The sequence below is a fragment of the Thunnus thynnus genome, chromosome 16 (assembly GCF_963924715.1).
Source record: "Thunnus thynnus chromosome 16, fThuThy2.1, whole genome shotgun sequence".
NCBI lineage: Eukaryota > Metazoa > Chordata > Actinopteri > Scombriformes > Scombridae > Thunnus > Thunnus thynnus.
In genome coordinates, this window is record NC_089532.1 from 3,265,866 (window position 1) to 3,279,564 (window position 13,699).

At 39.7% G+C, this 13,699-nt stretch overlaps 1 protein-coding gene across 1 annotated transcript in view; it reads left to right on the plus strand.

Moving 5' to 3' along the window:
• Positions 1-13,699, plus strand: part of kcnh5b (potassium voltage-gated channel, subfamily H (eag-related), member 5b) — a 190,740-nt gene that overhangs the window by 96,663 nt on the left and 80,378 nt on the right. The window contains exon 9 of the mRNA XM_067613790.1: positions 7,914-8,113. Coding sequence (XP_067469891.1) covers positions 7,914-8,113 — 200 coding nt within the window. The remainder of the gene's footprint in view (positions 1-7,913; positions 8,114-13,699) is intronic.

Here is a 13,699-nt window from a genome sequence, read left to right on the forward strand (position 1 = left end):
CAGCTGTATTTATGTTAGCTATTAATTAACACATAAGAAAAGCTAAATGGAAACCAAAGTAAACATTAAAAATGCCTGAAATATGCAAAGTTTGTGTAATTCATAAAGGGAAGATGCACAGAAAATAATAAAAATAAAGTTTTTTTGAAAAAAATATGACATTACAGGACACACATCCTCTTGTTCTACTACTTGAGTGCGGCACTGACTATTATGTACTTTCATTGTAAAGACCAAACAAAGAACAAAAGTTTAAACAACCTAAATGGCATTAATTCAATCAGCAGAGACTCAATTTCTTTATGAAGTAAATGATATTTATTGTCTTTGGCGATTAGACCCCATCGTGATGTCACCGGATATGAAAGGGGGGGGGGTGAATGCAGGAGTAGTATAGGATAACCCCCCCCCCCCCGATGGAGTCTAGACACTGGTGGTGGTGATGAAGAGGCGTAGATCTTGGCGGTGTAGGTAGCGGCTTCTGGTGAACTCGGGCCTGGTGCTGAAGTAACGGAGCGGAGAAGGCGAGATGGTGATCTGGGATGAAGAGGAGGGAGCTTCCGGGATGCAGCTGTGGAGGTGGATGGGGTGCAGGAGGAGGAGGAGGAGGAGGAGGGTTGCGATGATTGCTCCGGAATGACAGCTGACAGCGACAGAGAGGGAAACAGATTTGAAAGTTTGACAGCTGAGCCGTGATTGGTGGTTAGAGATTGTGGTGCAATCTGATTTGATAACTAAGAGTGACGCCTCTAAACAAATGAATGAAGGGTTAAAGATAGTCTTCCTGCTTGAATTTACGCTAAGCTTCATAAAAGGTAACATAAATGCAAAATTAGATAAGAAGCACCAACAATATGCTAAAGGCGCCTTTAGACAACGATTGTGTACATTTATTACATGTCACATTGCGCAAGAAGCCTGTAATAAAATCTTGGTCACAATCTGTGTCCGGCTGTATCATATCAGTTTGAGGCTGTCAGCTTGTCATCCGTCTGCAGCTCTGATGTTTGAAAATGCAGCAAAGTCGCACAAACTTCTTTTTTGTTTTATCTCCATCGTTTTGGTTTTGCGTGTCATGAACATATTAAGGAAAACAAGCATTTTCCCCTGAAACCGTAGTCAAAAAAACTGCACTTTTCATTTCGTATTCTGATTGGTTTGTGTGTCATCGTGCATCGTAGTATTAGTCATATTGTGAAAATTTGGTATTACATTTCTGACAATGTCAGAATTTTGCCTCAGGCTGTTGTTGGTCGCCTAATTGTCACATCAGTCGTCAGTGGATGAGTCTCAGGACGTCATTTTACTTTGACAACTAAAGATTTCGGCACGTTTCTCTCAACTTTCATCTCAAACTTCCCAAAAAATCACACAGTGGGAAGGCGTCTTTAGAAGAGTTACAGGAAAGCTTCTGAATATGTAATATTGTCTTTAGAACATTAATTAAATAGCTGTTGATAAAAATCACAATTTGCATTTGATTTTCTTGCTGTTTTCCTAAATTCTGTGCAACATTTGAACAGTAACATCTGTTTCATCCACCGCTGCTTCGTTTTGCTTCATTCTTTGACAGATTAATGGGATGCTGAAGTGATTTAACTTACATATAGGAAGCGCTGTTCTTATCACTAAGGTTTGGCTGCTGGCTCGTCAGCAGAAATCACTCAAATAGGAAAGAGGAAGTGATGCCTTATGGCTTTCATCAGTGTCAGCAGCAGTTTGATTGATAGTTAGCAGGTGCTATTGTTGCTGAACACATAAAAAAAAAAAAGATCCAAAGACGTCACAGACCCGCCCACACTGTTTGACTCACAGGTGATCTCTGGAAGGTGCAGAAACACTGTGGTGGTGATGAGCGCTTAGCAACACTGTAAAGAAAAAAAAAACAACTGCTGCTGTCAGTAAGATGAGATCAGTACAGTATGAGGAGGCCAAAACAGATCAACCGAATGCAACAAAATTATGGTTTTGATATATTTCTCTTTTCAGTGTCACAGTCGATTTGGAGACATTTGACAAACTTCCAGCAAAAGATTCTCACTGGTTGATGAGAGCCTCACTTTGACAGCGCCTGGTCTTCTCTCCCGCAGGCCTCTCCATCAACTAATAAATAATAATGAGAAAAAAAAAAAAATTCTGCTCCCCATCCTGACCATCGCTCTAACACCCCCCAAAAATAAACTCCCCATAGCTCCCATCTCTTTCTGGCCACCAGAGGGGAAACCAGTGACAGATTTAAACAATTAGAGCCATGAGGGACAGATCAGATTTCAAAAATAGTGTTAAAATGACAGCTATAAACTATTGCCTGGGTGCTTCGGTTGAACTGTCTAAACTCATAGAAAAGAGTAGAATGTGTATAAGAGACACTTCAGTACTGTAGTTTCATGGCTCAAGTTGTTCTCTATAGAAATGTTTTGATGCTTGAAAAACCATTTAAGAATATGCAAAATGCTCAACATCAGCAGCATCTCTGGGTTCTTTACCCTGAGAGTTTCTTGAGCTTGAACCCACGAATATGACTATTTTTTATGCAGTTCATTGCTCAGAAAATGTTGCTTCCTCCCTCTGTTGTACGGTGGTGGTGGTTATGGTTGGTAGGTTGGGCTGATTTATCCTATTAATGGTATTCATAGCGGCATCATAGTGAGTCATCCGGCGAAGGCGTATTTCATGTGCTCTGCTGTATGTTATTCTGTTGCTCCCACCTGCTTGATGTGTCTTTACTGTAAAAAACACTGTAAATGCACAACAACAATATAGTTTCTCCTTATCTGCTAAAACCAATTAATCAGCCGACTAACACATTTAAGGCTTCGATATGATTCAAGTGCCACCAGTTTGTATGAATCATGTCCAACCACGTCTAAAGATAGATTTGTTTGTACCTGTTTGATACCAGCCCACCATCATAGAGAAGGATGATCCTATTTGTACTGATTGTACAAATAGGATAACAGTGCACACTTTTGGATAGTTCCTCCTCGGAGGCATTCATGGTGTTGCATTCACACAAAAAAGTGACAGAAGAAGTTGTGTGATGAATGAAAAAAATGAGAGCAAGTTCGAACCCTTTAACACCTCTGCACACCTGTGTGAGGAAGGTGTGATTGTCAGATTGTCTGTTTCTGAAAGTTACAGAAGCTCTCAGATGCAGCAAAACCACATAACTCCAGCGTTGGGAAGGTGTGATGGGAGGAAATGCTGCTATATGATCTGACAAAGCACTCATCACTGTGTACAGTTCAACAAGTCCTCATACTAAAACAACAAAATGATTCATTTGCCTTCCTAAACGATCAATCTAACTGTTCTAAAAAGCCTTATAGCGAGTTTCAACTCATTGTTTATCTGTCTGGCTGCAACTTTACTATTTTGGTTCACTCTCAGCGCTCTCATAGCGTCATTTTCAGCCGTAGCAGGCAGCTGTTTTCAGAGGAAAAGCTGTAAAAAGCCACGGTACACTACCTGCTCCACACCAAACAGCAAACACACACAGTTAGCTGTAGACTAGCTGGTGAACATAGTGGAGCATTTAGCAGCTAAAGAGCCAGATATTTCCCTCAGGAGTTGGTGGAGAACAAAAACAGAGCTAAAAGAGAGTGAATATTGGACTTATAATCACCAGGTGGACAGAAACACGACTCCAAATGAATGATAATGTTGCTCCGTAACTGCTAGATGTGGAAATAAGCAACTTAAAAAGGTGATAATATGTTGAACTGGAATTTGATTGGATTTGTCTGACCTGAGAGGATGACTGGTTACCGAAATTGCATCCAATAATCAACCTTTCAGTCATGTTTCTTTTATTATTTATTAAACATGATTCACTTGCTCACTATTTTCATACCTGAAGAACTTTGGAAGGTCATTGTTGTGTTATTATTAGTACGATTACAAGAGGCCTCTTGTCAGGAGATTGCAAACAAGCGTCAAGTCCTTGAAGAGGAGAGGTTCATCTTCTCTGACTCATACAATAATAGGATCATTCAGGTTCATACAGGACAAACATGAGCCAAACCAGATCTGATGAGCAAGGACTTAAGCGGCCATATTGCCATATCAGAAATATAAAGAACATAAAAGAAATTAATGGACTCTTTTGATAAGCTTTTTCTTTGTTTGCATGTTCAGTTGAGAATAACGTTGAACACTCTTTCTGCAAATACCGCTGCTGTAATAACGGGTCATTGTTGTTTTTTTTGAGGTCTCTTTTCTTTTTTAGCTCTGTTGCTTGTCTCATCATGCTTTGACAACTCATACATCAAAAGTGCTGATAGCCAGACCTCGTTTACAGCTGACAAATGCCGCTAATTAGCTCTCCGTCTAATACGGTCGACCTCTGAGGAAATATATATTTGTGAGTTTTGTTGTTAAGTTTGCTCACAATCTTCACACACACAAGTCACAGTGGGATTTGTGAGAGAGAAGCTTTTGTTCCGGGATTCGCCCCACTTCTCTTGTTATTCCCAAGCATCTTTGTGTGGTTTTTTGCCACCGGGGTTCAAACGTCCTTCGCAACAGGATAAATTATACAAACTAGACAATGATTTGCTGTAGAGTCCCAGCAAACCACTTCAAAACCTGCTGAACACTGGGAGGTCATTCCAGCTCCCGTCTGTCTTTGCGGTGAGGTGACATCGGCCACCGAGCCGCCCAATTAGGAGTCGTGTGTTTGGATGGAAGGGAGAGCTTGTGTCTCTGAGCTTGCAGTTCCAGCTCGGCAGTCCTTCCTTATTGGCTGACAGAGTCCTGGAAAGGTCCTGGAGGGTCCTGGAAGGCTGCCTAGCCTTTGCAGGAACTAAACTGGAACAGTGTTTATCTCACTGCTGACACACTACACGCTTTTTGTCCATGGCTGTCTCTCTGCCTTTTTCTGTTTTTGTCTCACATCCAAACACACACACTTCTTCTTTTTTGTCTTTTTCTTTTGTTAATTTCTTTCTTACATACACATGCAAACACATACTGTCACTCTCAGTATTTGTCCATGATTGCCTTTCTTTCCCTTTCTTCTGTTTTTCCTCTCATTTACTGTACATTCACTATCTCTTAACCCTCCCTCTCTTGGCATTTTTGCAGCCCATTCGCCGCCATCATCAGATCCCTGCATCCTCCACCTCCTCACCTCCTGCCAAGCCTCGTTTTTCAACCCTGAAAGTCTTTAAACTTGTTATTTCTTTGCCTCATTCTTTTGTCATTTTTATTGGCTGTAAGGAGAAGGAGAAGGAGAGGGAAAAAAAAACAGGGAGAATTATTTCAAGTTTATTTCGAGTGAGGTCTCTATGGAAACAGAAGAGTAGCAGCAGCAGGAGTCAGAGGGGGCTGACAGCTCGCCTCGACAACCACGACACACAATGAATTTGAGTTCGGAAAGGGGAGAAACACTCCCGGTTCCTCCTCCCGAACATCTCCTCAGCGGTAGAAATGTCATTAATGTCATGTTAGTCATCCACCAGGAGACGTCAGACATGTTTTTTCCTCACTTTTTTTTTTACCTGTAATGTACATATCAGATGTTCATTTGATCACCTCCCTCTTCCTTCTACTTTTTTCTGTCCCTCCCCCAATGTGGCTTACAGTGAGTTTAATAGTTTTAAGAGCTTCATAGCTTAGATCATAAGTAATTAGAGTCGATTAATCATTAAGTCGATCGACAGAAAATTAATTGCCAACTGTTTTAAAAGCCTAATAATCATTTTGAGTCTTTTTTTTAAAGAAGAAATGTCAAAACTCTCTGATTTCAGCTCCTCAAATGTAATATTTTCTGGTTTATTTAGTCTTCTGTGACAGTAAACTGAATAACTTTGGGTTAAAGTTATTAATTTTATAGACCAAACGACTAATCATTTAATCAAGGAAATAAATAAATAATTGTTAGTTGCGGCCATATTAGCAATACAACAGCTTTGTATTTTGTGTTTTGTACAGTGTGTTCTGTGTGTTTTTTTTGTTTTTTTGCTTTGTACTGTTTGTCGTTGTGTTGTTGTATGTTTTGATTGTCGGGGACTACGAAGATGTAAATTAGCTTCGAGCTAACTCCGGTGCAGTGCATCTTTAATGTTTAAAACTGCACACTGTCCCCAATCAATAAATCAATAAAGCAATAAATCAAATCAACAACAACTCAGGGGAAAAAGCCCAGTTTGTTGTGCGACTGGTGCAGTATAAAGTCACCTTTTCTGAAGATTGTGCGTCGACTAGACTTTTGTTGAAGTGTTGCTGAAGAGTTGTCTGGACGTTGCTATTTGCTTTCTAAGGTATCGCTGGTTGAATTCATCGTGTTGCTAAATGCTTTCTTACGGGTTGAGATAATGTGTCCGAGTGTATTTTTATTATTTCAATAACCTTTGCTGTCTTTGAGTGAAGTTTGCATATTTCTTTTGTCACTGCATGTTTGCACTTGCTGTTCATACTGGTAGCTGGTTATTCTGGTGATTCTGGGTGACCTGCAGGGTGGAGGTGGTTAGTGGGTGTTTTCAGGTGATTGGAAGACATAGCAAAATAATTTTTATTTGTCAGACTGCTGTTTCCAAGTTCATTAACAAACTTTAAAGCTCATGTTGTTTGGATAGTTTGAGTGGTGCATATACCGTCAAATATGGCTGATTGATAGGTCATCACTAGGTGCATCAGCACCAAATATTTTAAATTCCAGTGGGTGTCTGATATAGTGTGAACACACAGCAAAACTGCATGTGGACTTTTATAACAATTAGTTATTTAGTTCTTGTTGGAGACCTGCCTGAATCAAACATTCCCAGCACAGCAGATCAACATAACCCTGAACAAAACACTATGACACTGTACTTAACACAGGAACAAGGGAAACCAGAGTAAACCTTTACTGCTCACGATAATTACATTTTAAAAATGATATTGCAGGTGACAGATGGGGTACAAATCTTCATCATCATCACCTACCTGTGGAGGCTGTGCTCAGTCTGTTTTTTTTTTAAAAAAGGTCTGATTATTAATGGACCGGATGTGTTATCATGGCTGCAACAGCAAAGTTACTGTGTGTGCATGTTTGATCCAATCAGGTGAGACGGCAACAGTTCACAAGAAGAAGATTGATGCACTTTTATATCAATGTACTGTAAGAAAGAACTAAGAAGGTCAAAACCGTAGGAATGAATGCAGGTTTAGCTCACATTTAAAACTCTGCTGTGCCTGATATGGTCACCTGATTTCCCCCGCGGGTGCTGACAATTCACTGTGAGTGCCTGAGCGCCCTCAGAATCCATGAGTTGATGGTTGCTATGTCAGTGCCGGGGATTTCTGCATGAGTGCTCTGGTTTTACAAGAGTAAAGGAGTAATGGAGTAAGATGGATGGTTGAGGTGTTAAGGACAAATTCACCTCCCAATACAAGAAAATGTATTCTGTTCTATTTAATGGTTGTATAAGCTTGTGAGTGTGCTGGAGCCCGTTGTTTGTCCTCCACAGAAGTCAAATTCTGATCATTATAAGACAAAGTGTTATATATTGTACAGTGTGCATTCTGCAGTGTAAATCTATTTTCTGTCTTGTATGATTGGCTGCCAGCAGGGTGACTCCAGCCTGTTACTGGTTTCTCATTTCCTCGCCTCCAATCAGCTTTAGGGATGTAAAGATTTATTGTTCAGTAGCTGGATTCTCCAACTGTGCTGCTGATTGTTTGTGCCAAATTTCTATTTATCAAGTGTTCACAAATTGCTGAAGGGACATTAAAACAAAGCCAACTGCCAATTTGAAGATATGGGTCCTTTGTGTATAATTATATATTATATTCCAGTCAAAATAATTACTTCATAGGAACATTTTAATGAACCGTGTCTTACGGAGCAAACACAAATTGAAGACATGGATCCAGATTGTGTGTGTCTTTGTGCGATGAAGTAAATATATTTCATCTGTCTTCCTCTCCAGCTCTGCTCTACGCCACCATCTTCGGAAACGTGACGACCATCTTCCAGCAGATGTACGCCAACACCAACCGCTACCACGAAATGCTCAACAACGTCAGGGACTTCCTGAAGCTCTACCAGGTTCCCAAGGGGCTGAGCGAGCGGGTGATGGACTACATCGTCTCCACCTGGTCCATGTCCAAAGGCATCGACACGGAGAAGGTGAGACTGAAAGGTTGTCATAGTAACAGCGTTCAACTGCTTTGTCAGAAGTGATGTGAGGATTTGTTCATGATCAAAATATTTTAAAGGAGACATATGATGCACATTTCCAGCTCTATATTTATATTCTGGGGCTCTACTGGAAATCTTTGCATGATTTACAGTTAAAAACTCCTTATTTATCTTATACTGGCCCTTTATGCAGCCCCTCAGTTCAGCCTCTGTCTGAAACAGGCCGTTTTAGTTCCTTTCTCTTTTAGGCCCGCCTCCTGTTCTGATTGGTCAGCTTCCAGAAGCTGCCCCACTTATTTTTCTTGTTCTTTTCTCGTAATATAAACTTCTCAAACACATCTGTACATGTTCAAACCCAAATCTGATCCAAAATATGAGAGTGGACAACGTGAACGAACTTAGCAACATTTTTGGGCAAACGATCTGATGTCATCACGAGGAGGAAGTAGAGCTAACTTTACAAACAGAGTGTTCAGAGCAGGTTGAAGCCTTGGTTTTTGACTTAAGGGTGGAATTTTTACATACGTTTACCTCAAATTTTGGAATTTTGACAATCTTTAACACAGACATCTGTCATTATAACAGTTTATAAATGACAGAAAATCACAAAAAAGCACAATATGTCCCCTTTAAACGATGTTTTATGACTGCAGTGATGAACTCAATATCCAGGCTTCAACAGAAAAACCCAGACGCCACACAGCTTTTTGCCATTCACACCAATCACAATACATCAAGTCACACATATGAAATTCTGAATGGAGACGGTTTTAGCTCCAGTAGCTGCACAAAAAATGTTGCATTCATTTAACATGACAGCTGTGTCACACAGGCAAGACGACAGGGAGACCTAAACAAAACATCACACAAAAAAATAAAACAAGAAGAAGAAGCACAGAGATCAGAATTAAGGAGAAAAAACACAAAAACTGGCAAAATACCTCACAGCCAGTCATTTACTGTCACGACTTAATTTACCCAAACACCCACAGAGTGGTGAACTTTTGACCCTCTGCACTCAAACAACCACTCGTAAAGTGCAGTTATATGCAGACAAATTTAGATTATAAACCAAATACACATAAACACCTCACATCTGAAGCGATGCATCACCTTAATGAAAGCAAACGTACATTAAAGAGTTGGTTCCTCCCTTCAGCATCTTCTCTTTCTCTCTTTTTAGCTTCCTCGTCGACTGCTGTAAACATCGATTACTGTAATCAAACATGAATCTGCCACGTTAAAAGTCTGTCACTAATCACCTCTCATATTTTGGGCAAAGACGGCGTTTTCTCCCCCGAATCAAAAGCTTTAACTGCGGCTTTAAATTCGGTTTGATTTCTAACTCTTAATGTTTATTTTCATGTTCCTTCTGTCATCTCAGGAGGAACAACGGATGCATTTTTTATTTCCAGTGGTTTCAGCAGGTGTCGTCGTCCAACAAAAAGGCGACTTAATTCATTAATTTTATATAATCTCATTATTTTTGTCCTTTTTTTTTTTTTTAAACAGGACTTGTCTGCCTTTTGTCTCCTAAATCTGTCCATTTAATTAATTTTCCCACCGTCTTTCTCTCTCTTATGATCGGAAGCCTCTCCCTCCCCGTGAATCCCATTTTCCAAGGTTTTTGTCTGGATAATTACACACTCTTGAAGACACATACGGCGAGTCTTATGCCCACCCTCGGTATAAATGCCTCGCTGATCAGATATGGGGCCAATTAGTGGATATATTTTGTCACTTTGGGAGCCATTACCAAGGTACAAAGTCAGCTGTTTATGTGAGTACACACCCCAAAAAAAAAAAAAAAGGCCAGAGGCTCCCGAAAGCGTCTCGGCGCTACTGATGTCTTTGACTTTAAAATGAGCGAAGGTGATTTTTTGAAGACTGTTGTGTTGTGTTTTGATGTTGCAGAAGCTTTCAGAAGATTTATAGTCGTCCCCCCTTTTGGTCAGTTTTGTTCATATTTAACAAGGCAGGATTGTGGAGGACGGGACTCTATTTTGTTTTCTCTGTTTTATCTAAATGCTTCAGTTAATTAGGCAGTATTTCAGAATTTGTGTAATGAGCTGGACAAAGCCATTACAGTTTTTAGGCTTTTTTTTTGGCAGACAGACAGTCGTTTCCGGAGAGAGTTAATGAATGCAACAGGATAATAAGCTGGAGTTTCTAAACTGCAGTAATACAAAACAACAAACTGGAGACATTTCAGTTCAAGTTTTTGATCCCCGCCCCCCCCACTGACAGCTGCTCTCTGCTGAAGTGTTCTTCAGGAAGAAACTGAGCTCGCCATATTCATCCGATATGGTTAACAGATGGATCGCAGATCTAACAGCCACTCAGGAGTTCAAAAGAAGTTTGTTAGAGAAAGATTGTTGAAGATAAGACGTCGCCGAATGGAAGGAGATCTTATTTCAATCAGGAGAGACTCAGCTTTACGTAGTGAATGGTGTTTATTGGACAAGCATGATAATGAATGTAAAAGTCTTTGGCGATTAGACTCCATCGTGATGTGGCCTAATATGGAGTCTAGACACTGGTGGCGGTGATGGAGAGGCGTGGCGTGGAGACTTGGGGCCTTACCGGAACGTGAGGTTGGGATGGCGAGAGGCGAGGAGCGAGCTCCGGTGTTGTGGATGGGGTGGAGGTGGACGCGATTATTGCCTGAAATGACAGCTGACGGCCGTGACAGAGAGGGAAACGGTTTTAAAGTTTGAAAGCTAGGCCGTGATTGGCTGTTTAGGGATCGTGGAGGAATCTGATTCGCCAACTAGAAGTAACAGCTGATGTGAAAGCGGGAGGAGCTGAGAGAGAAGAGTGAATGAATGATTAAGAGTCTTCCTGCCTGAATTTACACTAAGCTTCATTAGTGATCTTCCATTCTGGACTTTCTCTGGCTCTCTGCTCTATCAGACATCAGCGCTATCAAGACATTATCACATGTCATAGTTCACAAACTAGGATTAAAGGGTCATTCGAACTCGTCGGAAATCAAAAGTGTTTATAGCTGATTTGATTGGCCGAAGGTGGAGAGAAAAAGACGAGCAGAAATACTGTATGTGTCACTAGAAACTGAATTTGAATAATTTATATTTGAATTTGAATTGTTTAACTTGAATAATTGCATTGAAAAAACAATCAGACTAGAAATTGAATTTATTAGTTTTGAACTGAATTTTAATAAACTTGAAACTGAATTATATAATGAAATGAATGAATTTGCTCTGAAACTTCCACATTCAGTTCTCACAATTCAATTTCAGTTTATTCAGACACAAACTCAACATCATTGAGGAGGTTATTTACTGTTGAAGGCTGCAAAACTTTTGATTAAGAATGAATTGGTTTTATTTGTTTGAATTATTAGATACGACCAATGTCAAGCTGGAAGTTGTGCAGCTGTTTGCTGTTTAGTACTTTGGATTTTGTCCGGCCAATCGTTGAGCAGCAGACGGAAGAGAGTGGGATCTAATTTCTGTTTTTCATAAATTGTTAATGATCAATCATCAGAAGTGACAAATAGTTTTGTCAAGAATAAGAAAAGAGAGCTGGAGAGAGAATATTAGACCGTCCAATGAGCAGCTCTGATGGAGTATATGTGTGTATGTTACAGCCTCACTAAACAAACAAAGGCTCACCTGGAGACCGAAACATATGAAAAGGACGTCAAGACCTCTAGGTTAACCATAAACCATCCATTTTATTTTTCAACAAATAAACCACCATACTTAAACTGTAAAGAAAAGATGGAGAAGTTACTGAGCCAGCCAACTCATCGCCCTAACTACCGAAAGTGAAATGTGCTCTCAACATAATCAAAACAAAAACTGGACTACCGGTGATCTCCACCTCAAACTAAAATACCAAACTGAAATAACAAAACCCAACACTCATCATAAATCATGCTGGGAAGAAAACAACCGAAGGAAAAAAGGGGAAAGATTCTCCAGAAGTTGCTGCTGCAGGCCGGCAGGTGTTTGTCTCCACGCTGCTCCTCAGATTTCTCTCATAGATAATTGGCTCCAGGTGCTTCACTCCTATAAAGGAAGGAAGGGAGAGAGAGGAGGAAGAAAGGAAGGAAGGGAGAGAGGAGGAAGAGCGAAGGAGAGAGAGAGAGAGAAACAAAAACACTCCTACAGGCAGAGTGCAGTAATGCACCCATGTGCCACATGTAACAGTAAACACCAGCTTCAAAGACACCAGCGAATGCACCGATCACGAAATTTTGCGTCATCTCATTTATATATATTCTGGACCCCAGTGGCAGCGCTGACTGCACTGCCCCTGTGCCATCTTTAATTGTACTTTATTTTTATTGACTTTTGTTACTTTACAACCACTTGATGTTGTTTTTGTTCATCTTAGAAGTAAGAAAAGAAGATTCAGACTTTCAATATTCTTCCCGCAACTAATTTTATGAACTTCTGATTCTGAAATGTTCAGCTTCCATCAGAAAACCTTTTTAGAACCATATAATGAACCTGGATCATGGCTTTAGCTGACCTTTGACCTCCTTTTAGTCAGAGCAAAGAAACAGAGACTTTTAAATATTTCTCGCTGGATGAATCCTTGAAGGGAAATCTGAGTAGGAAGTACAGATTTAATTAACACTAGAATTTCAATTGTACATTATTATGTTTTCATAAAATATTCATGTCTATGACTTTTCCTAAAGTAATGTTGTGTAGCAACCTCTATTGTTCCAGATTAAAAACACAGGCATTTATACCTATAACCTCCTCCGGGTGAAGTTTACCCATATATGAAATGCATTTATTTCTGCACGGTTCATGTTTAAACATTCAGAGTTGCTAGGCAACGGCATTAGTAGTGTAGGAGTGTGAGTGATCCGACAACTACGTCAAGTCATAATTAGATTATAAAAACAGCAGAGAAGAATGACCTGCAATAAAACCTTCGCCAAGTGTCTGAAGTGCAGGAAAACCGTCTGTAGAAAACACAGTCAAGATGCTGAACGTCTGTTTGAGGGAAACGTAGAATCACGTGTTCAAATGAAGATGATTTAACAAACTCACAGATGTTCACTGTGTGTGAAACTTACTTTTAGTTAATTGATTATTCATTCATTTTGTGTTTTTTGTAATTTGTTGCCTTACTGTGTTTCCATGAACGGGACACCAAAAGTGAAATATATATATATATCTGTGTTTTATTGTTATAAATAAAAAATGTTATTTAATGTCATAAATAAAAAAGCTTTAATGGTTATCTCAAGTTTCTTGGTGATGTTCTCTTCTTAACACATTGTTGAAATGCCTAAATTAATAATTGATCAGGTGACATTGTGTGCTTGACTTTATCATGTTGATTTTCTCATTATTATTGTCCATTTGGGGTATTTTAGGCTACTTATGTCATTTAAATAACATGAGTTATATCACTGTGTGATGAATGTAGTTTTATAATAATATAACATCATCCAAATATGCAGATATGTCCTTCTTATACCCATTTTCAGTGTCATTTTAGACTGATTTATACTGACGGCCATGCAGAGTGATTAGTGCTCTTAAAGATACTTTATAGATTATAAAACAACAGGACCAAAACACA